Genomic DNA, 27,988 nt, shown 5'->3' with positions numbered 1-27,988 from the left:
TTCTGTATTGCATGCAAAATACAAATAATTCTCAAGCCTTTATAGAGAGAGATGGGGAAGGACATCCAGCAAAGGGCCACAGATCAGATTCGAACCCGGTTGCACAATGACCAATCTGGGAACCCAGCGCCAAATGAAAAGGAAAAACAGCGCCCTCTGCTGTTTTTGACTATCTCACTTGGCTCTGGGAGGAAGTTGACGTAGCACCCGTGCGCAAGGAAACCGGGGTTTTGGTCCATAGACATATAAAGGTAGACGCCTCATTCGGCTCTGAAGCGTCTGTATCTCGGGCGCGCTTCCTGCTTCCGCAGGGCTGCCGTGTGCGTCACACACGCGGAAGTTCGGTAGGCCAATCAGAGGCAGGTGGGGGCGGGTCTTTTTGTAACCCAGCTCTTAACCCTTTGAGAGGCAGCAGCTGACAGCTGTGCGCAGCATCTAGTTAGTTGGAACTTGGCAAACTCCACACTCTATTTGTGAAATTCAAATAAGAGACTGGTCCTTTTTCATATCAAGGTCCATTATTTATTCAGCATTTGAGTCACGGAACACCGTTTGATAAGCTTTAGCCTCTCACACCCAAAACGTAGAATATGTTATCGTTCGATAAGCTGTTGTCAAAATAACAATTGTTTACGTTCTCTAATTGTGTACTTGTTTAGTAAGTAATGCAGATGTTTCACAATTTGGCTCTTGACAGTGTGAAATGTTATACTCAAAATTTAAAGATCTATAAGGGTCCATTTGGTTATCAACTCTCCATCATTTAGCTGGGTACCACCTGGAACCCCCTCAATGACCACTGGTGGTTCCCGGACCACTGGTTGAGAACCATTGCACTGACAAGTCCCGGAAAAGACGCACTGTGATTGGCCAGTAGTCAACGCACTGTGAGCGCTGTGATTGGCCAGTAGTCACTTTGAGTGATAGGTTCCCTGCGGAAGACGGAAGAGCCGCCGTGTATTGCGATACAAGTCGCCCCAATGAACTGCAGAGGCCAATGAGGTATCTAGGTTTCTAATATCTATGTTTTGGTCTGCCTTCAGCGCATCACTTCCGGTGGTGCGACTATGTTTTCATTCCCACTAACAATATTTCTACACGGAACAATAAGCCCACTTGTTTCTATGATGAAAGAGCAAGTTAAAATGTGAATATCTTTCCGTGGTTTTGTCTGCCCCGCGGACGCTATCGTTAAATTAGTTCCGGTTTGTTTCGAGTGGGGAAGGATCGGCAGACACGTAAATCCCGCCCACTACATTTGATTGGGTAAAGCGCGGCCTGCTTCCTGATCTGAAGGCACGCCCACTTGTAGGCCAGTGCGTACGCGATATGACGAACCTCCCCGACAGATTCAAACGCAGAGCAGAATCTGTTCTTGAGAGATTACACAATGACTGATCCTTAATGGTATGTGCTCTACCAGGTGAGCCACCACACAGCCAAACTCTTATGCATCCTCAAAGAATTTACATTTGTACATTCTGTAGCTTATATTAACCCATTACATCCGGGAACGCATCTGTCATTTTAGTTTTTTTGCTATAACCATTATTTTATACTTTGTCTATTTTAGAAAAATCTTGAACATTTGTCCAAATCTTTGAATACATATATTTTTAACAACATTTTTTACTAAAATCTTTGATTCTGGGGATCCCTGGAACAACATATTTTGATGGGTCCTAGACAAGAAAAAGTTTGAGCTCCACTGATATAGCAACAATAGTTTCTCAGAAAACTGTTCGGATTTAGAAGACATTTGTGAAAATGTTTGACAAATTAACATTTGACAAATGACAAATGTTCGCTTTAAAAATACATATTCAAAGAGTTGCACACATTTTCACGATTTTCCAAAAATAGCAGATCTATGGCTTGTATATCTTGAGTTTGTATATCTGCTATTTCTGAATAGCCAAAGAAATCTAAAATGACAAGAGATGCGTATCCCGGACTGAATGGGTTAACTAAATCACAGGTGAGCTGTGCACACCTGCGCTCGTGGCTGTCGGACGTGTCCTGCAGCATGGGCTGCATCTCCTCCTGCGGCGAGGGCGTGAGGGTGGCTGTGGACTGGTGACTGTAGGACACGGCGGCGGGGGAGGACGCCGCTCCGCGGACGGGCGGGGTGGGCCCCCTCTCCATCTCCTCCTCCTCCTCCTCCAGCTCGTCTGGCTGCAGGTACATGCGGGAGGGGGGCATGGGACACTGCATGTCTGGGTCGTAGCTGTCCACATGGAGAAACAAGGCATGTTACAGTACTTTCATATCGCTCGCTGGAAAACAGACTAAATATTCATGTCGTCTTCCTGTCAAGGTTTGACGTGCATCTAGTATTAATGTATTTAAACCCTTGGGGCGGATGCCCGCAATGAATGAAAGAAAAAATATTGTAAGGAGAGTGGAATAATATTAAAAAGCTGTGTGCGTGTGTGTGTGTGTGTGTGTGTGTGTGTGTGTGTGTGTGTGTGTGTGTGTGTGTGTGTGTGTGTGTGTGTGTGTGTGCACATAGCTTATATCTTACCTCTCATCCATGGACAGAGAGTACTCTTCTGTGGTCCGACATGGGGGTGGGTTGGCAGGGGGAGGGGGCAGAAGGTCAGCCCAGTTCATTGTGCTCTGTTTGGGTAGTTTCGGGGTGCGCACTCCTTTCTTCTGTCCCTGACTCCCTGCTCAGAAAAGAAGAAAAAAAACGAGTTCAGCCACAAGACGCTACCCCTAACTCAATACACTGAAAAACCCTCAGTGCACATGTCCATTAACTCTGAGAGTGAACAAATGGAACCAACCATCCTATATTAAAATTGGCTTAAGGGAGGACCGGCGGCCGCGCGGGCACCACATTGTCACACTCATGTCACAAAGACTCAGCCATAACCATATAAGGAATTCCCAATCCAGCTACGCCCAAATATGGAGTGTGTTGTCTAACCTCAATGAGTTGTCATGGCATCAGGCGCAAACAAATCACTCAGCTCAAATCACTCAGATCCATACTGTATATGGGCCCAAATATGGGAATATGCTGATGACATCAGGGATCTCCATATATGGGCATTAAAGGGACAAGGACTGACAGATAAAGAGATCTCCATATATGGGCATATCAGAATGCCCATGTATGGGCATATACTGATAAAAGGGATCAGCTGTTGGTGCGTGTGTGTTTGTGTGCACATATCTCAGAGTGAGATATGTGCACAAAAAGGGACCAGGACTGACAGATACAGAAATCTCCATATATGGGCATAAAGGGGACGAGGACTGACAGATCAGATATCTCCATATATGGGCATATCAGTCAGATTGGCGGTGCAACGTTGGTGTGAGGGCCGCTTAGAGGCCCGAACCTCTAGTTTGTAATATTCTCTACAAACACATCCGTTACTTATTATTGTCCATGAAACTGCGACAGAAATGTATTAACAATATATAAATGAAAAGACAGCAGATAAAACATATTAACAAGGCTAATTTAGCACAAAAAAAAGGTTTCCATGGATAAAAAGAAAATACAAATGTGCAGATGACAGCTTTATCGCTAATGGAAGCTGTGTCTTTATGCGTGTGCTAAAAATTTATACATGGTTCTGTACCTATGAATTTGAAATTAATGGCATGGATGCCATCAAAAACACAGTAATATTTCAATGCTAAATGTTAACCAGTGCCAAGAGAAAATGTAGGGGTAGAAATAAAGAGAAAGGGGGCCAATTAATGCCAAAGCATTATAATTGCGAGCCAATGGGCTGCAAGGCACTTTAAAGGCTCCTGTTTAATGACTCACACATCAAACGCAATATCAGAATGGATCCCTGGCATTAAGGTGGCAGTGTTGCATGCTGTCTGCAAGGTGTTATCATTTGTCCTTGTCTACACATATCGGAGCTCTGTTGAAATTATACTCCCCAGCCAGAATTAAAAATGATGTCAATTAATGGCTGTATCACAAGTTAAGCAAGGACAAACATTTAAATGATATAGTCATAAAGCCAATTAACTCTGTGTGGAGTTTGCATGTTCTCCCCGTGTCTCCAAGGGTAGTTAATACCCTCACAAAAACATGTAGTAATCCTGGTCACTATACCGCCTCCCCCATGACAGCCGGGGCGCCTGATGGAGGGGAAGGGAACTGGTTGGAATAACGTGTTCCTTCCACGCGCTACGTCCAACAAGGGAAACTCCCCCCTGTCAGGTGACAAGAAGGTCAGTTGGCTCTCATGCCTGAAGGAAGCATGAGCTCGGCCCTGGCCTCCCTACTGTGGGGGACTGGTGTAGTGCTGGTGTAGGGCTGGTGTAGCGCCCAGGATCACTTAGGAAATTGGCACCGGGTGAAAAAAATGGGTTACAAAAATCGCGGGATAAAAATTTAAATAAAAAAAAAAAAAAGCCAATTGAATACAAAATACAAAATGATATGGGAAACAAAAAGGACCTTGCAAAAATTGTTTTGCTTATTCTGATGCACATGAACATTTTCATGGCTTGCTTCTCATGTCTTTGTTCCGTCATTGGTATTGTTGTTGTCGTTTCCCCCCTCCTTTTATTTAGCAATTTTCCACTTTCTGAAGGCATCTAATTTTCCATTTCTCTTCAAGATAGACTGACATGGAAATTAATCAAATTACCATTTTAAAACATCATGCATTATTAGCATCTCAAAGTGATTTATTGCTTTTGTGGAAAAGTGGGATTTTTGAAATTGAGCTTCGAGGCAATGAATGTGATTAAGTGGTTCGCAGCAATAAGAAGGTGAAAAAAGCTTGGGTAGTCGAATAGTGAAACACAACAGAACACCAAATGAACATTAAAGTACCTCAGCCCATTAGGAGAGCTGGCAGTTCGCGGAGATATTGAGTAAATATTGATTTCGTTACGTATGATGGCTGCTACCAATCTTTTCCGATATATTTTACGCTTTACCCCTCCCATTCTTACCGGAGGTACTGCTGCTGCCACGGTCAGAACTGTTGTAAGAGCCCCCCGTGTGGCTGTCGTGGGCCTGGCTGTAGGGGATGGTGGCTGGCAAAGGGCTGTCACCTCCTCTGTAGCGGTCTGATAGTTGGAGAGAACAGGAATGTATGGTTAGCTTAATTTGACACCGGGCGGATTTCACACAACACCCTGAAGGACTTTGGGAACAGGAGACGTTGTTGGACAGTAGATAGAATGAAGAAGATGAAGAAGGAGTGGGGAAAATACAGAATGCACCCAAATCTATGAGCCAAATCAACAGTTTAAGATTATTTTACAATGACAATGTGAAATCTAAGTACACTGCTTAGGAACACTGTCATTCAAGACAAGATGCATGGAGGTTATGGTTCCTGGTTTTCATGAGTGCTAGTGATGAGACATGCAAAAACACACACACACACACACACACACACACACACACACACACACACACACACACCCCCACACCCCCACACACACACACACACACACACACACACACACACACACACACACACACACACACACACACACACACACACACACACATACACACACACGGAAAATCAAAGTTGTCATGTAAGCTGTGACTACATTGTGCAGGCGAAAATAACGTGATGATAGTTTCATTCAAAGCACATTGGACTGAACACTGTTTTTCTTTCCTTTAGATCTTTGACAGCAGAGATAATCCCTCACACCTGCCTTCATCATACAAACACAACCCAGAAGGTACATAGAAAAAGAGAGAAGTGTTGCAGGAACCCCAAAACACTAAGACAGATGAAAAAGAGAGAAAAGAAAGTGATAATGGATATACTATAAAGGACAACGAGAGAACCAAATGAAATATGAACATTCCCCTCCATGGAGATCCACAGTGATGCTGCAAGAGTGAGGAAAAAAGGGGATGGATCGTGTAGAGGAAGATCATGGCGGCTCTGGCACCGTGGCCTCTGGGTTTCCACTCACCCTTGTTAAGCTTGTTCTGCTCCATTATGTTGTACTGGAGCTGGGAGCCCATGTCCTGCTGTTTCTGCTGCTGGGCCGGGGGGGTGGGCTTCCAGCAATGCTTCTCGTTCACCTCCCCTCCGCCCCCTATACCCCCGCCTCCACTGCCTCCAGTGCCTCCAGTGCCTCTATCCGTGTTCATGTTGTTGCCCATGATGGAGGACTGGATGAGCTGAGTGGTGGCGTAGGGTGTCGGCTGCCCCCCCGGCCCGACAAACCGTCCGTCCTTCAGATTGGGGCTGTTGAACGTCTTCATCTCGTTGATCTTGTTGGACAAGTCGACGTCTCCGTAGACGCCGGACTCTGGCACCATCAGGTTTGTCTGCTTGTTCTCCATCTGGTTGTTATAATTTGCGATGCAGTCGGCTGGAGAACATGGGGAGGGTTGTTTAGTAACATTGGCCAGGCTTCTAGTGCTGAACATCTTAGTAGCAGTGTTTGAGACAATGGAAGGTCCATTGCCCCTTATGGAAGTTACAAGAGAAAGGTGAGCGTTTTTTTGTTTTTAAATTCACAAAGAATTAATGTATTCCTTCTTGTCTACTTTACAAAAGACAACGATTTCAGTTCAAACGCTCACTTTTTAACTGCCAAATGGCAATCTGCTTTACATGAGTGACGGGAGAGCAATTACACATTTCTGCTCTGGGTTTCTATATCAGCCAAGTCTCACTCCATGACTCAACGTGGTCGAAGACGGAACATCATCTCTGTGCTTCCTCCATCTGACAGCGGGTTGGCTTTTTCTCATTGAGAGGGACAGAGGGACGTGTCTGTATCAAAGACCTGCGATGAGGCGCGCGGTAAAAGCACAGCTCCGCTGACAGATCCAATTTTCCCTGGCTCATAAAATATTCAAATCCTCCCGCAGATCTGAGAGTCAGCCTTGCGGTAAATACCAAGGACAGCCATAGGTGCACACTGCTCGCTCGCCGAGCACGCCTCACGTTTCAGCAGAGTGTGGGATAGCTAAACACTTCAAAGGTGGATGTGTCAGAGGGCCCCTATGGCTGAGATGAAGGGACATTAACTCCTATCCTAGTCAGTGATCCTGTTAATGTTCACAGAGTTTAGGGTTGGCACACACACACAAAGCAAGCGCCTCATACACTAGGGGTTTGTTATGGGGGGTCATGCAATGTGCGGGGGTGGCTTTCGACATGTTATCCCTTCTAAAACAACTCAGAGCGTCCCTTATTCTGATGTTCATTGGTCAACTTGTGCAAACAGTCTACCTAGAATTGACAATGTGAGACCCAACACGCACACAACTTTTCACATTAAGTATACCAAAACAAATGTATCTCTCTTTGCTTTTCTCTGTTTTTAGATAGGTCAACACTGTGTGTCTATCCATGCATACACATGTACTGTATGTGTGCATTATGTACAGTATGCCCTTGTTAGTGAAAGATGCAGTAGTGCTGACTAAACTAAAAGGCCAGCTGGTGGTTTACCATCACTCTCTCTCTCTCCTTCTGTTACCACCCGTCTCTCTGCTTTCTATACTGTACTGTACTGTATCACACCACAACACACTTTCATTCTCTCTCTTCTGACATTTCAGTTTCTTCCTCAATCATTCTGCCCCTCCTTTCTTCTGCATTTTCAGGTGCACATCTCTCTCTCTCCATCACTCTCCCTCTCTCTCTCTCTCTCTCTCTTTCTCTCTAGCTCTCCCCATCTCTCTCCAACTCTCTCTCTCTTCAGTTCTGGCCACCGTCTGCAGTCCAGCCCTGACCTCTATGCTCGCTCCACATTTCTTAAATAACTGAGCACTTAGGGGAAATTACATTACCGGCTATAACAACGGTATGGAAATCAGCAAAGCAATTCGATTAGCAACAGAGTAAAGCCATAAGCTCCTTCCAGTGTACTCCTTCTATTTCCTGCCTAAAACAGCTCCACTTTAACCTCAAATAAATCAAGTGTGCGAGCCGTACAGGCACTCTTAATCCTAATATTTCTCCACGTTTTTTCTTCTTCATACGGATCCCCAATGAAAAGAGAAACACAGGGAACAACTCTCCAGGGACCTAACCCAGATATAACATCTTACTTGCTTTTGAATTGCAGCTCTCTGCAAGTTCCTATGTTCCTTATCTGCATCTGTCTTGTGGGAATATTCTCGTAAAGGACTGCATGGCACTTAATGGCGACGGGCTACGTTGGTCCGAACACTCACCTGGACGGCTGTATGTTGCCAGGTTGCTGTCACTGTTGCCGTTGCCGGCAGTGCAGCAGTTGATGCTGCAGTCGTTGTGGTTGGAGCAGGAGTTGGGCCACGTGTCAGCCAGCCAGGGCTGAGTGGCAGACTCCCCAATATTCAGCAATCCAGGCCTGCAGAGAATGAGACCAAAATGGTTAACAATAGCATGGGACCAAGCCAAGCCAATGGGAACTGGATTCAGTGAACCGAAACACAGCACAAAGCTAAACAGAGCAGTAATGCAATAATATTGACTAGGTGAACACAAGCCTTGGCTTCTATTTATAAACTCAGCATGCTTGCAGTATGTAGTAGGATTACAAATAAGAAATATCCCCCAACATTTTACATAGATATCTTTAGATGTGGATGTAGATATAAATAAGAGTTATTTTTCATCTTTTGCTGTCTCTCTCTCTTTTTCACATCACCCGTTCCACTTGCCCAGGGTGCACATTAGGGAGAAGCCCAGCTAAATAGATTGTGTGCGCTTGACTTGCCCACAGCCGATGACACTTTACCCCTCGTGAGCATTAGTGATCCGCTTGGATTAGACGGCCAGATAGAAATCACCAATGTTGCCAAATGCACATCATCAGCAGCCAGTGAACCACAAATGTTCCCCCGTTACATTCCATGGTGTCAAAGAACATTGGTATCTTCTTGAAAAGGGCTTGTGCACGAAGAGGGGAAACTTGAGCCATGGAGGTGAAATCCATGATGTACAACAGTAGTGATGCAAAGGGCTCATACAGTCGGCTACTCTTTTTTCGAGCCAAGAGCCATACATTGTTACCGTCTTTTCTTAATAGAAGGACTTGTCTTGTAGTATACTGTACTTTACATATTCCAACACTGAATTAACATAGAACCCCCCCCATTTACTTTCAAATGGCTTATTAATTATTGGTTTCTGTTGTATGATTCATTTTGAGTAATGAACACATTTGTCTCGTGGCGCCAAATACAATCTCACAATAGCTGCTCAATCACCCAGACAGTTGTGTGTTTGTATTGAATGGCCATTGTCTTTGGGCAGAGCAATGCTGCATGTGTGATTCAATCACATAACAGGATAATAAGCTGGCTGTATAGATTCATAGCTGGTGGCTCAACACAGCCTAACAATATACAGTATGCATGTAGGCACAACACAACCTCATCCCATACACATACTGTACATGTGATATATATTTGAAACACTATACAGGCCAGGGCAATGAAACCAATATTCCGCTAATTTGTCTGAATGTAAAAAAATCTTCCCACAGATGAAAATGTTAAACAAATTCATGCAGCCTCTGCCAAGTCACTAGGATAGCAGTCTGTCGGACAAAATGCACCATCCCTCAATAACGTAAAAGGATGCTACTGTATCACCATCACTATTATCTGGGTGTGTGCGTCTCTATTCACGTTTTACAGTGATGCTATGGCACAGCCTTGTGGCTGGACACGGCTCTGCTCCATTTGGGATGAGGATGGGTTGTTGGCTGAATAGATGGTGCTTTGTTCATGTTGGTATCACAACATACTTTGTGCTCCTTCTCCTCCCCTGCTTTGACTGTTTGCTTAAGAAGTCACAGCACTCCCCCTAGTGTTCTTTTGGGACAATTACACTTTCTGATCACCACCGGCATCGATTCGGCACCGCACCATTTTAAAAACAATTTTCACTAAATTTCCAAAATTTTATTAATCTTAAATGTAATTCATATTTTCATATTTCACTATCCCCTCATAATACAGTGGTATATTTCAGCGAATCAATCAATTCTTACCTCCCAGCACTGCTGACAGCTTCTCCACCTCTCTGATAGGCCACTGTGGAAGTAGAGAAATGGACACTGTGAGTTCCTCAACGCTATGCTGTCATCACCGCCGACACCAACATTAATCATCGTCATTATCATCATCATCCAAGTATAAGACCCGGTTAGTCACATAAAATGTGACTGTGGTCAGATTTAGGACGTTAGTGTGTATGTATGTGCATGTATGTATGTGTTCATGTATCCATGTATCCAATGCGTGTGCATTCATGTGAGTAGTACATGACAACTTAGGCTGAGTCACAGACAGCAACAGTGGGTGGAAGCGTAAGAAGCTTATAAAGGACGGGGATGCACCGCTCTTTGCTCGCCTGGCGTAGCTTCAGCAGGTTTGAGGCTCTGTGTATTACAAGTTGGGCTCTTTCAAGGAGGTCTAAGCCGCCGGTGTGTGAAGGAGAGATAAACTCCCAACTTTAATTACAATCTCCTCCCTGAGAGGAGAAAAGTTGGGACTGTGTGTAACAGGGGCTGGGGGAGCGTCCATTGTGTAGCGTCCCCCCTTTCAAAACAGGAAGTTATAAGAAGCAGCTCAGCCTGGGTCTCCACAGATAGCAAGAGAACCTATCAGGAATTCAATAATGCAAAACCCACAGTAATGCCGTTGAAATTACAACACGCTTGTAGATCAAAATCGACATAATGTAACATTGCGGTTTTTACATCGGGTGACAAGGCTGGTTGAGGGATTATGTGCTTACGGAGACAGAACCCATAACCTCAAGCATAAAAGACTTCATCCAAAAGTCAAATTACCAGCTGACTAAATGTCTGAAAGTGTTCCAGCGGATTGCAACAGTATAAATACAAGAAGAGTTGATTCCAAGCCTTCAGGCGGATGGGACAAACAAAACCCTCTCAGTTTAGACATAGATTCAGCCCAGATAGGATTAGTCAGTCCGACCACAAAATCGTAACTCTCTCTCCCTACCTTTCACTCATTCTGTCTCTCTCTCTCTCATCAGCCCTGACACATCTCTAAGCTACAAAGAGAAAGCCAGATGCATGAGAAACCCTATGAGACAGAAGGAGAGAGAGAGAAAGCATCCTTCTTTCAATGTTCACGCCGTGTCACCTCAAATCACAGACTACCTCTTTATTTTCTCGTAGCTCCTCTCTACCTCTCCTATCTAATTGGTGTGTTGCAGTGCTGGGGTTTAAATCCCTGTGGATGCCAGCAACTCTTTGATCAAGTTTGTGCCAGTTTTAATAGCCTCTTAGTGGCACGGCCTGACATGACCCTAACATTTGGTGGAATATTTTTGATTATCTCCTTCTCTGACATTCTGCAGTTTTGAATTGAGTGCCTCTGTCTAACCTGTCTCCAGTCAATGGCAATGGCTCTCACCATAAATGTGTCAGTACAGATCATAGTAGTAGGGGAAATGGATGAAAATGTATGTGAATTGTACAGCCAACCTGGAGAGCCAGAGTGGAGAAATTGAGAGTGCTTACCTGTAGGCGTGAAGGTAAAGGATGGCACTGTTGATCCAAGCACAGCCCGGGAAGAAAACAAAAGGAATATCAAATTAGGCACACCGGTATTTAAATGTGTCTCGGCACACCAACATGTAAACAATGTGTCTCAACTTTCTGGAATGTGCTCGACTGAGCTTATTTCTCTCTGCCACAGCACTCAGGTTAGAGTACACAAACATATCCATTACAGGGGGAACCCAGCCATGTGCCACACCATCACAAAATCAGAATAAGTTCAGCTGGATTCTCCACCTCCACCTCAACTCTACGCTATTCTCACACACTATTCGCTGGCCCCTAGCCTTTGAAACCTTCCCACAGCCATGGAACCCAACTAAGGTAAGCACAGGTCAACTGCTGGTTCCAATCCAGGCCCTGACCATCAGAGGCCTGCTGGGAGGAGGTCACACACCAATGGGACCTTGCTATCTCTTACATACATGTCATCACCCTCACAGCTCTACTGCTCACACCCTCGATACACAGGGGGCCTTTCACATGAAACACAAGTGAAATGACATTGGTTTGCTGCTGTAACGATCACTGTGTGGGTCTATGGGTGTTTCTGTGGGTCTCTTTAGAATATTCTATTACTGCACCAGTATATTAATACAGAACCAATGCAGCATGCTATTGCATTGCGGACGTTTGACTGTCATGCAGCCTAATGCCATAATGTGTGTTGTTTTAGTTGACTTCCAGGACAACAAGGCTTCTGATTTAGACACCTGAGAACTAAGGGTCGTTTCAGACGGGGAGCGGCTGATTTAATTCATTTTCAATGAGAGGCAGTCGATTATTTGGGACGCGCAGAGAAGTTGAAGGGCGGTGAGGCGAGCGGGCGCAGTCCCGTGACATTTTTTCGCACTCGAGCTCGTTTTAGCACACGCGCACGGGCGGCAAGAGCTGGATTGCGGTCAGCTTTTCTTTTCCCCACTACGCGCAGGAGGACAAAACAACAATGATCGCGGCGCGATCCCCGCTGATCCAAGCGAGACCGCCCGCGTCCACCGCTCCCCGTCTGTAACGACCCTAAGACAGTTGTAACTTTCTCATTTCCTCTCATTTATGGAAAGAAGTCTTTCAATGCCAGCACCAGGAAATGTCCCGTAAATGTCACAATTATCTCATCATTTTGGATCGCTCTCTTTTGAAGATCAAATAGGCGTAACAGATTTAAGCGCATGGATGGCTTTATCTGCTTGATGTACTGTATGCATTTGAGCAGGAGAGAGACTGACAATTGGTATGCAAGACACTGTCAGAAACGCTAACGTGATTGAAATAAATAAATCAAATTACCACTCTGACACGGGTCACAGATGCTCAGTAGCTAGCTAGATGAATCCTCCTGGCAATGAAACAATGGTCACACACGCTCCGGGAAGACACATACAGACACACAAATACGTTCAAAGGGCCGCCCCATATTATTCTCCTCAGAGCCTGTTAGTCATTATGTTGCTAGGGTGTTGTTTAGTCTACTGTTTAGTTAACTAGCTATGCTTGAGCTATTTCTTGAAAAAAGTAATAAATATGAAACTTTTTGGACATTTTAGGCTTTATTTCAGATAGCTCAGCATAGAGAGAGGAAACCAAGGGCAGAAATAGAGCAGAGACATGGTATACAAGATGGAGTTCGACTTCTAAACCGGGTAATAATACTGCTGGAAAGCATTTTAGAATTTTGTCCTTGAATAAACTATTCAAATGCGATTTATTTTGGTCGGGAAAATGTTGAGACACACACACACACACACACACACACACACACACACACACACACACACACACACACACACACACACACACAGATTCCTGTACTGCCTCCGAATTCAACCTACTTCGGCCTGAGTGCAGTGTTGCTTCATGTGGTTGCAATTATACTCTTCTCCTCCTCTCAAAACATTCTTAGTTACCAGTTCCAACAAAGACTATGGCCTCTTGTGGTTTGGGACTGCAGGAGAAGGAGGCAGGGGAGCAAACCTACTGTGCCCATGAAGGGCTTTGTGAGTTAACGTGAGGAAACACCAAACCTACACAGTCAAAGGGAGCCACAGAGGAAACCTCACACACAGTAGTCTCCTGTGGCTCCTGGCCTCATCACATGACTGTACTCATAAAGCCTTCAGAAGTCCTGTTCTGTAGCCACAGGTTCCGCAGTAACTGACCACTGTTTCAAAGTCACGTCGGTTCAAACTCTTCAGTGTGGGTACTGTTTTATTTTGGGCATGAAAGACAGACGTTTTCAATGAAAATGGCTTATGGTGCCAGCATATCAACCCTCCCCACAGGGACACTGACATCATAAATATAACGATTGAATCATCCACTGTCGTTAACGTCCTAATAGATAGAGAATCATGATTTCCTGATGTCCCTGTGTCTTGAATATTATAGGTTATCATAGGTCATCTAAGCAAAACAACACATGGACATAAATGTTAAAGGTGTGTTACACAGCATTCTTGTAGTGAAATATTGTAAAAATGTCATAAGACTCTGCCCGCTATAAGTAATTCAAATGGCGTGAGAGAAAATACAGCCTCTGTGTTATTCCTTGCCTCTGCATTTGGGGCCCTCCGACATCTTGCCACTCCCAGTATCCCCCGACCACCAATCAGGGGAACTCTATAAACTTGAACTATTGTGTGTCAATCATGTTGCCCACATGATGTTCAAGTTTATAGACATGACTGAAACACTGTAGTGGTTCAGATGCCGTTTCCAAAAAGCCAGCATTCTCAAAAATGCCTATTAGGCTACCCTGCTGCCAACAACAGTGTGTTCAAGAAACAACCAAAAACAGTAAAACATTGAAACACATACAGTATTTCTTAATCTTGATTGATCAATGAATTAAAAATCTATGAATTAAAATATGACAGACACCCAGGCTGCGCTAATTCTTATGGACAGGTAACAATCTATGTTACTTGTTACCTACCTATATTATCTTGGAACATTATACATCTAGTTTGATAGTAATCCTAGACCCAGCGTGATAGCATTCTTGTATCCAGACAGTATTGATGGATATAGCAACGGTAGTTCATTTTCCAAAGTTGCTTACGGAAAATAACCACCGTAAATACCACAGATTCTTCCACATTTAGTAAAAGTTGTGTCCGTTTTGTGTCAATCATTTTGACCAAAAATTTGCAATTAGATATTTTGTGCATATGCTTTGTTGTCAATACACACATCAGTCACTCAATCCAAACAACAATGTGAGTTTCTTTTTTCATATACCGTAATTATAGACCAATTATTTGTTTACTAACATTGAGACTGGATGCACAGGTGATTGTTTCACGCAATCAATTCCCAAACTGTTGTTTTGGGGTACGCTGGTTTCAGCACACCCCAACCCCCTCTTGTGTGTTGGCTAGTGAGGCGCGTCCTAGCGAGACCTGACAGAATGGGTTTCATTGCGCCCATACTGATTCCGCGCATACTGGTTCTTATCAGTGTGACGTCGTCTGTTATGGGTCTATATGGAAATGACCTAAAGTAGAAGTTCTGAAAAGGTAACCCTACTGGTAGCAAAATGGAACTGCACAGTGATGACATCACCAGTGTAGAAAGATGCTGCTGCTGTACACTGTATTGCCAGGACTTGGTACATAAATGAGCACTGTAAATGTCTTGCATTTAAAATCAGATATATTTGCAATGCTCTGGAAGCCTCTCTACAGTGAAAGGTTAGATTAAATTGATGATAAGTATCCTTGTATTTCTTTATAGGGAGTTAAGGGTGAGTTTACCAGGGTGGACGTCTTCCACACCTGGCATCACAAAACTGCTCAACTGAATGTTGGGGGCGGGGCAAATCTAGCCGTTCAAACACCTTTTTCCAACATTTATAAACCATATTTCTTGTTCATGACAATGCCAAATTATAACTCAAATAGTGTTTTTCACATTATTTGAATATCCAGCATTTAAAATGATCCGTTGCTCTGCCTTTAAGTCAGGTAAAGGTACTGTATACAGTGGCCATTTGGAAAGGTAGAGCGTAAAACGCACCACACTAGGTGATTGCTGGACTTCCAAAGCATGCTATGGTAAAATCTCTTTGGCAAGAGATTGGCTTAGTACTTAGTCCACATGAAGCAGGCCTCATGCTATAAGAACAGCAAGAATAGTTGAGGGATAAAGATGTCAGATGCCAAGATGTTCCCCACGCCGTCAGAGCGGAAGAACTAAAAGGGAGTGGTTGGACCTCAAAATGTACTAAATGTAAAACATACTCTACACACCCTACCAGAATCAGTGTGACAGAAATATGAAAATGTCACATCGTTCTAACGTTGGTGATTTCTGTTAGTCTCTGTTAGAAAGACTCAAATGTATGTGAAAGTAGACTTGCAAGATGAGTTGAACTAGTTGCAAGGAATAGAATGTTTTCGAATCAGAAAATAATCCCCAGACTGTTGCCAAATATAAGGCTAATAACTGACTGTACCTTGCATGTTCTCACTGACTCGTATATCTCACTGCCATACAACATATCCTTCTAATTTCTTACTTGCATAATCATGTTAAATCATGCGCTGGAGAGTGTTTGTGCTTATACGTATGTTAGCGGTCCCAAGTGGCAGTGAGAGATAACTGTTTTCATACTAGCGCCATTGTACGTACAGGTATATTCCCTACAACTGAATCTCATTATGTACGTACAGCATTTCAATCAGGGGTCGATGGGAGGATCCTATACGTTTTCAATTCCTTACTTTATTTAGATTGATAAAACACATTGTTGCTTAAATATCTTGTACATTGTAGCTTTAAATGCGGTGTGATGCTGTTGCCATTGTGTTACTAACCCTTGCGTATGCCTGCATAGCTGCTGGAGAGACCACTCCTCTTCTTGCGGTGGCGGTACAGCCAAATGCTGAAGACCATGAGGATGATCCAGCAAGCGGCTCCTATGCCTGCTATGAAGGCTGGCTGCTTGACCACATCTGAGATCTGCTGCGACAGAGGGTTCTGCGGGTTCCCAATGCCCTCAGTCATTCGCCCCGACGCATCTGTGGAGGAGCAGGTACAGGGGACGGGGGGGTGAGGTAAAGAAAGGATTAGAAGAAGGCATGAATAAAAATGATGAAGAATGAAAGGCCGGGTTGGGAAGAAAATAGTAGTTAGACAACAAAGGGGAAATACGTTAGAAAGAAGTGTGAGGCAACAGTGAAACCGTCAGGTGGGGGTGAAGCATGATATTCAAAATACAAAAACTTCAAAGCATATGGAAAAGCCTAAAACAGGGGGGTATTGATTTTTTAAAGAAACTGTAGTCAGCAGAGGACATAAATATTAACCTTTTTTTTCTCACACACAAAAGGGCTCTTTCATCTCAGCAAGTGAGTGTGAGGCTGTTTTTTTGCAGAGATGGAGCTGTCTCTCTACAATATTTAAAGGCTTTCATTGCAAATCCCAGTTAACAATGGCTGCTGAGCAGACAAAAGAGTGTCGACTGAGGAACCCAGGGATTCAACGCAGGGGCAGTTTCACCTGACAGGTCTGATGAACCTGAACAGACAAATGCTGAGAGGCAACATTTGTTTCCCAATTACCGGTATATTACTTGAACCCAATGAGATCAGCCTTAGAAAGAAACAAACAGTAATTAGAAAACTGACGCACATTTGTGACTAGCCTATAGCTAGTGTGTGAACGTCTTTCAGCCGTTTCAACCGTGAAACACACTTTAACCACTTCAACTCTGGCATCCCAATTTTGGGCATGTCATTATACAGTATGTGAAAATACTAATTTAAAAAATGTACGTGTTGTGAGCTTGTAGATCAGCTATTTTCAAAATAAATTTGAAAACTTTTGTGATTGAGTGGTCCGCAACACTGCTCTCATTTCTTCTCATCTGTCTGTTCTGTCTCTGCTGGATTGTTTGACTTACACTCTTGTTGTCTTTGCCTATGTTTCTCATTTTTATCTTAAGACTTTTCTAGCCATAGGCAACTAAACAAAAAGTTTTAAAAAGAGACAAGCTGTTAGCTTCTGAACAGTTTCTCTGTCTCTCTCTATCTCTGTCTGTTTGGTTGTTTTTATTTCCCCTCCGATTATACTTTTGTTTTTATGTTGCTCCTCATTTTGTAGCTGTACCGGGAAAGCCGAAAGGTGGTGTGCTAATGTGACTAAGCAGTCTAGGACTGCACAGGTATAGACTGGAATGGCACACAGCAAAGCCTCACGGTGTGACAAATGCATTTGAGTGGAGCACTGGTCCCCGAGGCACACTGCTCCACTCCAGTGTTGGAACGTGGCAACAAACCGCGGCAGGAACTCTTCAAGTGAGAGAAATTGTATCAGTCACAGCCTGTGCTTCTTCATGCCCATCCCAGCCCACTCAATACACATTTAAAACCCGACAGATCTCTTGCTCTCTCTGCCACACGCGGGTATTTCACATGCTTTCAATCTCCCTCCCCGGTGAGCTTGCTGAAAGCTTTTGTGGAACATAATTGCCGAAATGTCAGAAAATGTGTCTGTCTAGCCTGGCCCTGAAAGAGTGCAAAAATCTGAAAAAGAAAAAGAAAAGTGGATTTGACATGCGTGCAGCCCTTACTGCATTGGCCCGCGTTAATAACATGGCATGTGAAATCCCAGGGCGCTAAGCTTATTGCTTTTGTTGTTTCAAATGAAGAACGGAGCAGGGCGTGGCGGGCAGCTCAACAACTCAGGCACGCAGGAACTGCATGTACTGTAACTGTTGTGATCACAATACCAGCTACTGAAGGTGAAAGGCATTTCAGGGTACACTGACAGTGTGGTGAACACAGCATTAAGGTAGATTAATATGAGAACCTCCTGTCATTCATGCTCATCATGCCATGCGTATGAGGGAGGATATAGTTGATAACCGGAATGTAATCATTTTAATTACAGTTTTAGCCATTTCTATTGACAGCACAGAGGCAAACATGATTGAATGCATTGTTCACTATAACAAGGAAACAAAAATAGAATATTCTAATTCTTGCCTGGGAAACATAATGTGGATTGTGTCCTTTTATAACATGTACAAATTGCAAAAGCCATAATATTTGTCAGACTATTACCATTGGAATCTAGGGTGCAATGATTGCCAGAGGGCACACACTGTATTGAAACAGACCATATTTCAAACTAGTACTGGCTATGCTGTAGGTAAGTTAAAATATATTTATATCCTCCCTGCAAACTCTACTCACCAAGCTGGAAGACGGTGACATCACTCTTAACCCCTGGGCCAGCACCAGTGCTGGCTGCTACCTCCACGCTGTAGCGGATCCCCGGGGCTAAACTTGGGATCACCACGGAGAAAGTTGATCCGTCCACTGTGCGGTTGATGTGGTACCTGCTCTCATTCCCCAAACACCAGATCTGCCACAGAGAGAGTGTGTGTGTGATATAAAGTGTTACGGTACCTTCATGACAACCTGGCTGTACATGAACAACTGAAAGTGTATAACCAGGAGTAGGCCAACAAAGAGTTACAGGATGTTACAATACTGTATGAAGCCTTGTGCTGTACTTCCTGTGTTTCTGATTAGACACTGTCGTGAGTATATAGTTTCCAGGCATTATCTCCTTGTGAGTTAGAGATAAAACTTGGAATGGGGTTAAACCCTCTATCTATACTAATACTAAAACGAACTAATACGGAGTTGAGTGAGGTTGGCTTTGTACTTTTTTGTGCTTTTTTTCCCCTCTACACAAAAAACCTTGTAGATTGGGCTATTTTCAACAAATGCTCCCCCCATAATTGGGATGCTAGGTTTCAAGTGGTTAATGACAACCTATTGTTTGGTAGCTACCACTCTGTTAGAGAGGAAATACAGTCAATACTAAACCCTCCCCAACACACTCAAATATGAGTCTTCATAATGGTCTCTGTAACTCACCCACTGCATACCAACAATGTGTGTATTGCATTACATCTCTCAGAGTAATCCCGGTAGGAAAACACAAAGACCAGTGCATTTTGTTTGTCAGGGAGCGTTCGACACAGGGTCAGTATTACCCTGGGTATAGCCATAACATGTCAGAGTGAAGCCGTAAGCCCATGAAAAACAAACGTGGATCCGTAATCACCCCCATAACCCAATTACAGGGGGGGGGGGGTCACTCACTGGAAGGGCTGATCTAACTCAATCCAGGGTCACAAAGAGCACTATACATGCACCGCAGCATGATGCCTGCAGACCTCCACATCCTGAACCAGCCACTCTCTGCTTTCTTTACTCCCACCACCTTCCACCCCCCAGTTAACTTAACTAGTTTCACAATGTGTGAGTGTGTGTGTGTGTGTGTGTGTGTGTGTGTGTGTGTGTGTGTGTGTGTGTGTGTGTGTGTGTGTGTGTGTGTGTGTGTGTGTGTGTGTGTGTGTGTGTGTGTGTGTGTGTGCACGCGCGTGTGTGTGTGTGTGTGTATGTATGTATGTGTGTGTGTGTGTGTGTGTGTGTGTGTGTGTGTGTGTGTGTGTGTGTGTGTGTGTGTGTCTGTGTGTTGCCTGGAGTGTGCATGGATGTGTGTGGTAGTGCTACAAAGCTCTGAACATCTCGGAGGCTCTTGCAGCGAGAGAGGAAGCGCCCCTAGGGACCAGGCACAGTAATGAGCAAGGAACGCTTTCGACCTGGACTTAACAACCATGAAATTACTCTAAACCCCCATCACCAGAAAACATTTACCTGGAAAATGAACAGTGGCTTAACTTTTTAAACAGACTGTATTGTACCCTCCATCATACATTCCCTATGTAAAAATGTTTTCCAATTAAAATGGTAGGATATATTATACACAGAATAATACATGAGAGGAGAGTGCTGCCACAAGTGAGGTCAATCCACAAAGAGAGCGCAGAGTTGAAGCCTGGTTAGGGCAGCTCAGGACTATTTTATACTTTGTTCCCTCGCCAAATACAACTAAATGTTGGCAAGCGACATAATCAAAGTATGATGAAATGATTGGAAGTAAAACAACAGACGTTTGTACTGTAGGCTATACTCCTTTTTTATCCCTGGCTTTAAAGCTCATTATTTGCTCCTCTTCTGTCATTATAGTGTATTTTTCTACATGATGTATTTAATTGCTTGCAACCGTCATACTCAGAAGGTTGGCTTCTAATGATCAATAGAGACATTATTTATGCATTCATATAGCACATGTTATCACTGGGGCATTATAATTTCCACATGAAGCTAGCCCAAGCATGGCTGACCATTAGAGTAGCTGTATTTATTTGTCATGTGTAATGACATAAATAATAACCAATGTTAGAGGGACTGGGCAATCCATTAATACATATTAGAGACATTACTGTGTGAAATGAATACAAAGATGTATGTGATGGCCCTCTCCACCAGATGGCGGTGGTTCACAACATTTTCCTCCAGCTACCCTGCTCATCTCATTGTCTCCCCCTCTCCAAGCCTCACACAGAGGTACAGGACTGACGCGCCTACAAAAGGTGTGCCTCAACCCAGAATGCATTACCTCGCTGTATCTATGCATTGTCTGTGTTTTTCTGTCATGGGCTCTGAGCCCACAGCGCTCTGTGCCGACTCCTTTGTGCTCCTCTGCGGTAAAGCATCTCAGACCTCAGAGGTACTGGGGCTGCTGGCAGACCCTTACCTTGTATTCCTGGACCACCCCGTTTTGCTCCTCCTCCGGAGGGGGTTGCCAGGAGACCACAACGGCAGTCCCATTGTCCCCGCTCTCCGTCACCGTAACATCCCGAGGGGGGGCGCTGGGAGCTAAAGGACAGACAAAAGACAACAAAAAAAAACACACCTTCATACGACGTATGGTATTTTCACACTGACTGTACGCAGTCTGCTCTCATCCCACTCAGCCGTCAGTAGTGGTTCTTTCATCTCCACGTGAGACTGAAGCTGAGGCGAGAACAAAGGAACGATAATCACATTCATATTCATAATTAGGCTGCTTTTGTCAGAAAACAGTCTCGATGCAATAGAAAGGTACATACAAAGATGTACTGAGGGTAAATTAAGGGAAATTACTGTTTATTCAAATAAAGTGGGGGCCATGATAGTAGCGTGTATGATGCTACCCAGATGAGTCCTACTGTAATTAAACTAAATTAATTATGATCACAATGTAACCATCTTAATCGCACTCTGATTGAGTGTAATGAAAGCAGGCATTTTTTCCCACTCATGGGAGAACAGCCATCACGTTTGGAACCAGAAAACAATTACAGACAAAATTGGGAGAAAGAAGGACAAGTAAGCGGGAAGAGATGAAAACAACACTCCCCGCGTGTCCCTTCATACACACACATAAACAAACACTAATAAACACTCGTTAGTTACATTCTCGTGAATTCCACGAGACTGTTGACTAGAATCAAAAATTAGGAACTGGGCTGGGAACAAACCTCGTAAGACGCCCAAAACCACACCCAATGAGAAATTAGCACAGTATTCATTGGAATGTTGTATTGGGTTTTTGTCATGGTCTCCATGGCTTTCGGGGGCCCTTTTCAAAGAGCTGAACATCCGTCCTAGCATGGTTGAAAACACCACATTTTAACATAACATAATCTTGCCCACCCGGCGCCTGCTGTTAACAGCTGTTCTCACACACATGTATGCTGTGCATATAAAATCATGTAAACATGCAAAGGCATTTGGCATGTGCTGGGGCGCGTGCACACACACACACACACACACACACACACACACACACACACACACACACACACACACACACACACACACACACACACACACACACACACACACACACACCACACACACACTGTAAAGACTTATCCCACCCACCTTCCTCCAGTGTTTTGGCAATTTTTACATCACTGTCTGTGCCCTGGAACTCGTTGAAGAAGGGCCGGACTTTGAACTCGTACGTCACTCCCTTGCGGAGCTGTGGCACCACAGTGCTGTCCTCCCCAGTCGTGCGCACCTCAAACACAGCCCACTCGCTCCTCTGTAGCCCCTCTGGCGAAGGCCGGTACATCACCTTGTAGCCTTGGACGTACTGAGACTGCTGCTCCACCTAGTGGTGGGTACAGGAACACACATGTAGACGGACCGGGGTCAGCTCGACTCCATTATGCCCTGCACAGTTTACAGTGGAAACTCTCACAGCACTGTCTGGGATATTATTGCACCAACAGGCAGACTTTGGCTCAGGGTGACTGATGGCACCAGCCCTGGCTGCAATGGGGTGCTAAGTTATCACATTGCTCCTCTATTTATCCATCCACATCGCCATCTTTCTCTTCATCTGTCTCTCTATGCGCCATTTGGAGCAGCAGCGTTTTGTGCTAACCACAGTATGAGGTCATCGGCCAGAGGTTCCTCAGAGTCTGGAGCTGGTTAAAGGGCTCCCAGAGAAGCCTCTCTCATCCTGTCCTGCTCTGCAGTCGACTGACTGACGGAGTAAAGGAGAAATTTTAATGGAGAAAATTTAGTGTCTGATTATACTGTTAAAGACAGAAAAAATTGTCAAAAGTGTCAACTAAATAAAGGAGGCATGGCTAAAAGGCAGCTGTTGGTTAGATTTTTATGTTGCCGCATATACTTGGTGCATAGAAGACAGCCACTAGCCATTATGCTAATATCACTACCAGTCCCCGTGGAAGGCAGGCAGCACTGCCTTGTAAAGATTTTAATGATTTTCTCCATCTCTTGCCTATAAAGCTCTGCTGTCGGCTCAGGTGGTCTTCATTAGACTGAAGCTGTGCAACCGTTTAAACACAACACAAAGGAAAATGTAAAAACCAAGAAACTCCACACTGGGAGTACATTTAACACTACAAAAACAAGGAAACCATAGCATATAAAAAACGAAAGAGGAAAAAAGTGCTGCTTTCTTCCCAGTACATTCCAGAAAGACAGGGGAACTGGGCAGTCGTGTTTTAAATCAGTCTTGGCATGTCAGTATCCTTTTCACATTTCCCAGTTGCCATTCATCACTCACTGTGGCACTTCATTACACCTGGGAATGTAGGGGTGGCCTGGTGTCAGAAGGGAAAGGTTTGAACTAAACCCTTGGGGCTTAATGTGGAGATGTTCTACACCCGAATATCTACAGTAGTATTGTGTAAATCAGTGATTCACAACTGCAGCCCTCTGGGCCGCTGGTACTACTGGATTTGTTATCCTACCAGGTCTAAATAGTCCCTGATACGACAGCTAGAATAATAAGGTGAATGCAATTAGCGTCCTGTTGTAAATGGAGAGGTGAGTAAAATATGAGTAGCTTGCGGAGGTGGTTGAGCTTCTTTTTTTTTTTGCTAGTTGATGCTAGACGTGGAACAGAATGGGCATCCTGCAGTTTAGATGATCCTCAGTTTTAATTTAACCCAAATTGACCCTTTTGGGTCCATTTGTATTAAATTAACAGAAGAATAGTAAATCATCTAACTGTTCCACATCTAGCATCCACTAGAAAAAATTATCAAAAAGGTCTAACCACCTCCGCGAGCACCTCCTCTTCATCTCTAATTATCTTCTATCTGCACACTTCCTCCCATTCCCTCTCCTCCTACATCTGCAAGCCATTTCTAGGTAAGAGCACGAGTTGGCCGCCTCTTCGTTCTCACTTGTATTATTTTAACAGCTGCTGAGTGTTTCCAATTTGCGAGGGCACAGATTGGCACTCCATACGCTGCTATGCAGTACTGTTTAACTTATGGCAAAGGGCAGGGCTACAGTATACAGTCTAGGTGTGTGTGTGTGTGTGTGTGTGTGTGTGTGTGTGTGTGTGTGTGTGTGTGTGTGTGTGTGTGTGTGTGTGTGTGTGTGTGTGTGTGTGTGTGTGTGTGTGTGTGGCCTGCTGTGGGCAAAGCTGCTGTTGGTTGCGCTCTGGCCATCCGGACGGTTCTGGTCCATGCCAGATGGACACTTAGAGCACTTTGACCACGTTCCAGACTCCCTCTCCCTCTGCAGTGTCCTTCCTCTGCCTGGTGCTAGGACGTTAGCAGATTAGCGCTGCTGAATGGCTAGACAAATTGACCGTGGGCATAGCAACACCCCAGAACTGCCCATGGTGCTTTAGGGACCAGCTATTCAAATGATCCAAATCATAACATGTGGCTGAATACAGTGCACCTGCATTTCACAAGGTCATCAATTATCAGCAGACGTGAGAGAGAGAGAGAGAGAGAGAGAGAGAGAGAGCTCACCGTCCACTGCACCCTGACTGAGGAGGAGGAGAGGATGGTGGGGTTGTGCAGGTGGATGACCACTTCTCCCAACTCCCTCTGGATCTGACGATGGTCCACACCTTGACTGGTGGGGGGGATATCTGCACGCACGCACGCACGCACGCACGCACGCACGCACGCACGCACGCACGCACGCACGCACGCACGCACGCACGCACGCACACACACACACACACACACACACACACACACACACACACACACACACACACACACACACACACACACACACACACACACACACACACACACACACACACACACACACACACACACACACCACAAATTAGTAACCTTGCCTGACATTACAGATAATAAAACCAAAGTCTCATGCTAGATTATTTGGTTTACTATCACTATTAGTATGATTAATGATGATGATGATGATGATGATTATTATTAATCACATTAACACTTGTGTCCCTAATCTGGGCATGTCGTAATAGGCGAAAAACAGGTGAACGTTTGGCATACATTCGGCAGCAATTTGCATGAACATACAGTATATTTAAACACAAAAAAAGCTTAAGAGCTAAGTTATTTCTATTGCAGTCTTTTGAGTGCAAATGCATATATAAATTGATTGCCATGTGTGGGGGGGATGTAATTAGCAGAGACAGAACAGCCTGTGTAACTACCTCTGGTAGAATATCTTTGTACAAAGACAAAAGAGATATAATTGACAACATATTTGGGTAGCACCTTGTTAACAATCCTGTGGACCATAGCCTACACATTTTAATTATGTTATACTCTCTCCTCCACTCTGAGCATTGTGAGCTTGCAGATTTGCTATTTTCGCTATCTGACGTACAATGAAGTATAGGGTATGTATAATATGTGGTGGGTCCGTACTATACCTTGTGTTTTCACAGCATCAGTGATAGGACTGGGGTCACTCAAGCCATAGGCGTTGGCTGCCCGTACTAAGAAGAGGTAGACTGCACTGGGCTTGAGACTCTTCAGTACGTAAGACTCGGTCTTCACATGTTCTGCCAGGGTCTGCCAACTGCTGCCTGATGCATGACTGTGGAAACAGCAGATAAGGTCAAGGATGGTCATCTTAATACTTGGAGGTGGTAAAAATGGCCGCCATGCGAATATGGTCAATGAAGCCATGAATTTGCTAGTGTGTCACTGGCTTTACCTGAAGGCCTCTATAATGTAGGATGTGGGTGTGGCTCCAGCATTAAGGTTGGGTTTCCAGGAAAGGGTGACAGTAGTCCGGGTGACGTCAGTGACCTCCGGTTTAGACGGGGCGCTGGGGATCAGGTTGGGGTCCGTCGGTCGTACTGCTGGCACTATGACACCAAATTCTAAATGCATAACAGAGAGAGGGAGACAGTGTAATAATGATACTGTAGCCGTATTATTTTAATTCCAGTGATCTCCATCTTCCATTTCCACAGTTAAATTTATCTCACTGTTCTTTCACATAACATCCAAAAAAACTTAAGGTCCTAAGGTTGTAAATGAGAAATAGACGAGTTAAGTGCATTTAATTTGGACTTATTTCAACATCTCATACTGCTTTCAGTCACAGCAGACAAGCACAATGGGTTGATGGACTTACCTTGGACCTCCAGGTAGGCTTTCCATGAGGCCTCACCACTGGGAGTGGAGGCAATGCAGGTGTACATGCCAGTGTCACCAAGCTGGAGACAGAGAAGAGAGGAAACCAATGAATTTGGTTAATGCTAATTTGTGGAGCATGTGAGCAGGCGTTCTCTTTCTTTGTCCCTGTATTAGGGTGGCTTTCCACGAGGCCTCACCACTGGGAGTGGAGGCATGCGGGTGTACATGAGAATGTCACCAAGCTGAAGACATAGAACAGAGGAAATCAGTGACTTTGGTTAATGCTAATTTGTGTAGCAGGCTTTCTCTTTCTTTGTCCCTGTATTAGGGCTGTTAGGGCTACTATTATCTTGTAACTGTATTGCTGTTGGTAGCACAGAACATGCCACACCAACATTCCGCTGCTTGCACCTGTATGAGTGAGTGATAAATAAACCCTTCTTGATTCTTGAATATTGTGATATGAGACTAGATATTGCCAGGAATTTGGGATATCGTAATAGAGTCAGTGTTGTCTTTTTTTGGTTTTACAGTACAGTGGTATCATTTTCTGAACTTACCTGACCTTTCTAGCTGTTGTATCATTTGCCTTTACCCATTTAGTTAATATACAGTAGGCATTACTGATTATTATTTATCATAAATCTCATTGTGTAATGTCTTGTGAAAGCACCAATAGTTATTCCAACAATATCGTCACAATATCCATATTGGGGTATTTGGTGAAATATATTGCAAAGCCTACGTTGTATCTATAGAGCTCTCTCTCTCTCTCTCTCTCTCTCTCTCTCTCTCTCTCTCTCTCTCTCTCTCTCTCTCTCTCTCTCTCTCTCTCTCTCTCTCTCTCTCTCTCTCTCTCTCTCTCTCTCTCTCTCTCTCTCTCTCTCTCTCTCTCTCTCTCTCTCAACATCACTGCTCTGCTTATTGACACGCTGGTGCAGTCTCTGGCAGTCAGCTGTCATTGCCTGGTAGTCTCACCATCGTCTCCCTCACAGCACAAACTGAAAGCAGCTGGAAGGGCCAAGTGGCAGACCATTCTCAGTCAAATGGAAAAGATCTTCACAGGATCACAGACTAATTGGAGAGCTTTTTCTCGGCCTACCATCCCCTAGAGTCCCAAACACGGAAGTGACGGCTCCATGCAACAGATGCGGTGACAGTCTGTGGTGTAGAAATACGGTGGAGCGTTTGTTCAAAGATTCTGGGACTGTGACTGAAGATCGTTCAGCAGAATGAAATGTTTGACATACCGACATTCCTGAGGAATGTTTATTCAAATTCAAAATGTGCATGCACACACTGTGTGAGATGATATACAGTATAATTGTGTTATTCATTTATTCAATATATTTGTAACGTTTTTTGTTTTTTTTCCGCTTTTTTTCTCCCCAATATGTATGTGGTTTCAACTGTTTGAAAGTCTGAGATTAGGACAACAAAAAATATTTTGTTGTGGTTTCTAGAAGAAACACTAGAGTACCGTGTGTTTGCATGCGCATGTTTTTGATTCAGCTAGTCTGTGCGTGTGTGCACGTGCGCACGTGTGCGAGACCGAGAAAAAAAAAAGACTAGATTGTTTGCATAATTGACTGTGAACAACCCTCAAGGTGATGATGATCCTTTTTCCTCCTGACAGCTAAAGCAGCCACATTTAAAAAACAACAACAATAATAGTCACAATGCCACAGTAGAACCACATTAATGAGGAAAAAAATA

General features: G+C 44.2%; 1 protein-coding gene across 1 annotated transcript in view; it reads right to left on the bottom strand.

Moving 5' to 3' along the window:
- robo1 (roundabout, axon guidance receptor, homolog 1) overlaps positions 1-27,988 on the bottom strand; it is a 159,128-nt gene that overhangs the window by 7,719 nt on the left and 123,421 nt on the right. Inside the window, exons 10-24 of the mRNA XM_080428836.1 lie at positions 26,271-26,352; positions 25,845-26,013; positions 25,558-25,724; positions 24,656-24,777; positions 22,290-22,521; positions 21,118-21,239; positions 18,696-18,867; positions 16,314-16,517; positions 11,461-11,487; positions 9,958-10,000; positions 8,153-8,307; positions 5,929-6,333; positions 4,939-5,055; positions 2,525-2,669; positions 1,994-2,227 (exon numbers count right to left, since the gene is read on the bottom strand). Coding sequence (XP_080284962.1) covers positions 1,994-2,227; positions 2,525-2,669; positions 4,939-5,055; positions 5,929-6,333; positions 8,153-8,307; positions 9,958-10,000; positions 11,461-11,487; positions 16,314-16,517; positions 18,696-18,867; positions 21,118-21,239; positions 22,290-22,521; positions 24,656-24,777; positions 25,558-25,724; positions 25,845-26,013; positions 26,271-26,352 — 2,396 coding nt within the window. The remainder of the gene's footprint in view (positions 1-1,993; positions 2,228-2,524; positions 2,670-4,938; positions 5,056-5,928; positions 6,334-8,152; positions 8,308-9,957; positions 10,001-11,460; positions 11,488-16,313; positions 16,518-18,695; positions 18,868-21,117; positions 21,240-22,289; positions 22,522-24,655; positions 24,778-25,557; positions 25,725-25,844; positions 26,014-26,270; positions 26,353-27,988) is intronic.

The sequence above is a fragment of the Gymnoscopelus braueri genome (assembly GCF_963280865.1).
Source record: "Gymnoscopelus braueri genome assembly, chromosome: 5".
NCBI lineage: Eukaryota > Metazoa > Chordata > Actinopteri > Myctophiformes > Myctophidae > Gymnoscopelus > Gymnoscopelus braueri.
This window is presented reverse-complemented; position numbering and strand designations above follow the sequence as displayed.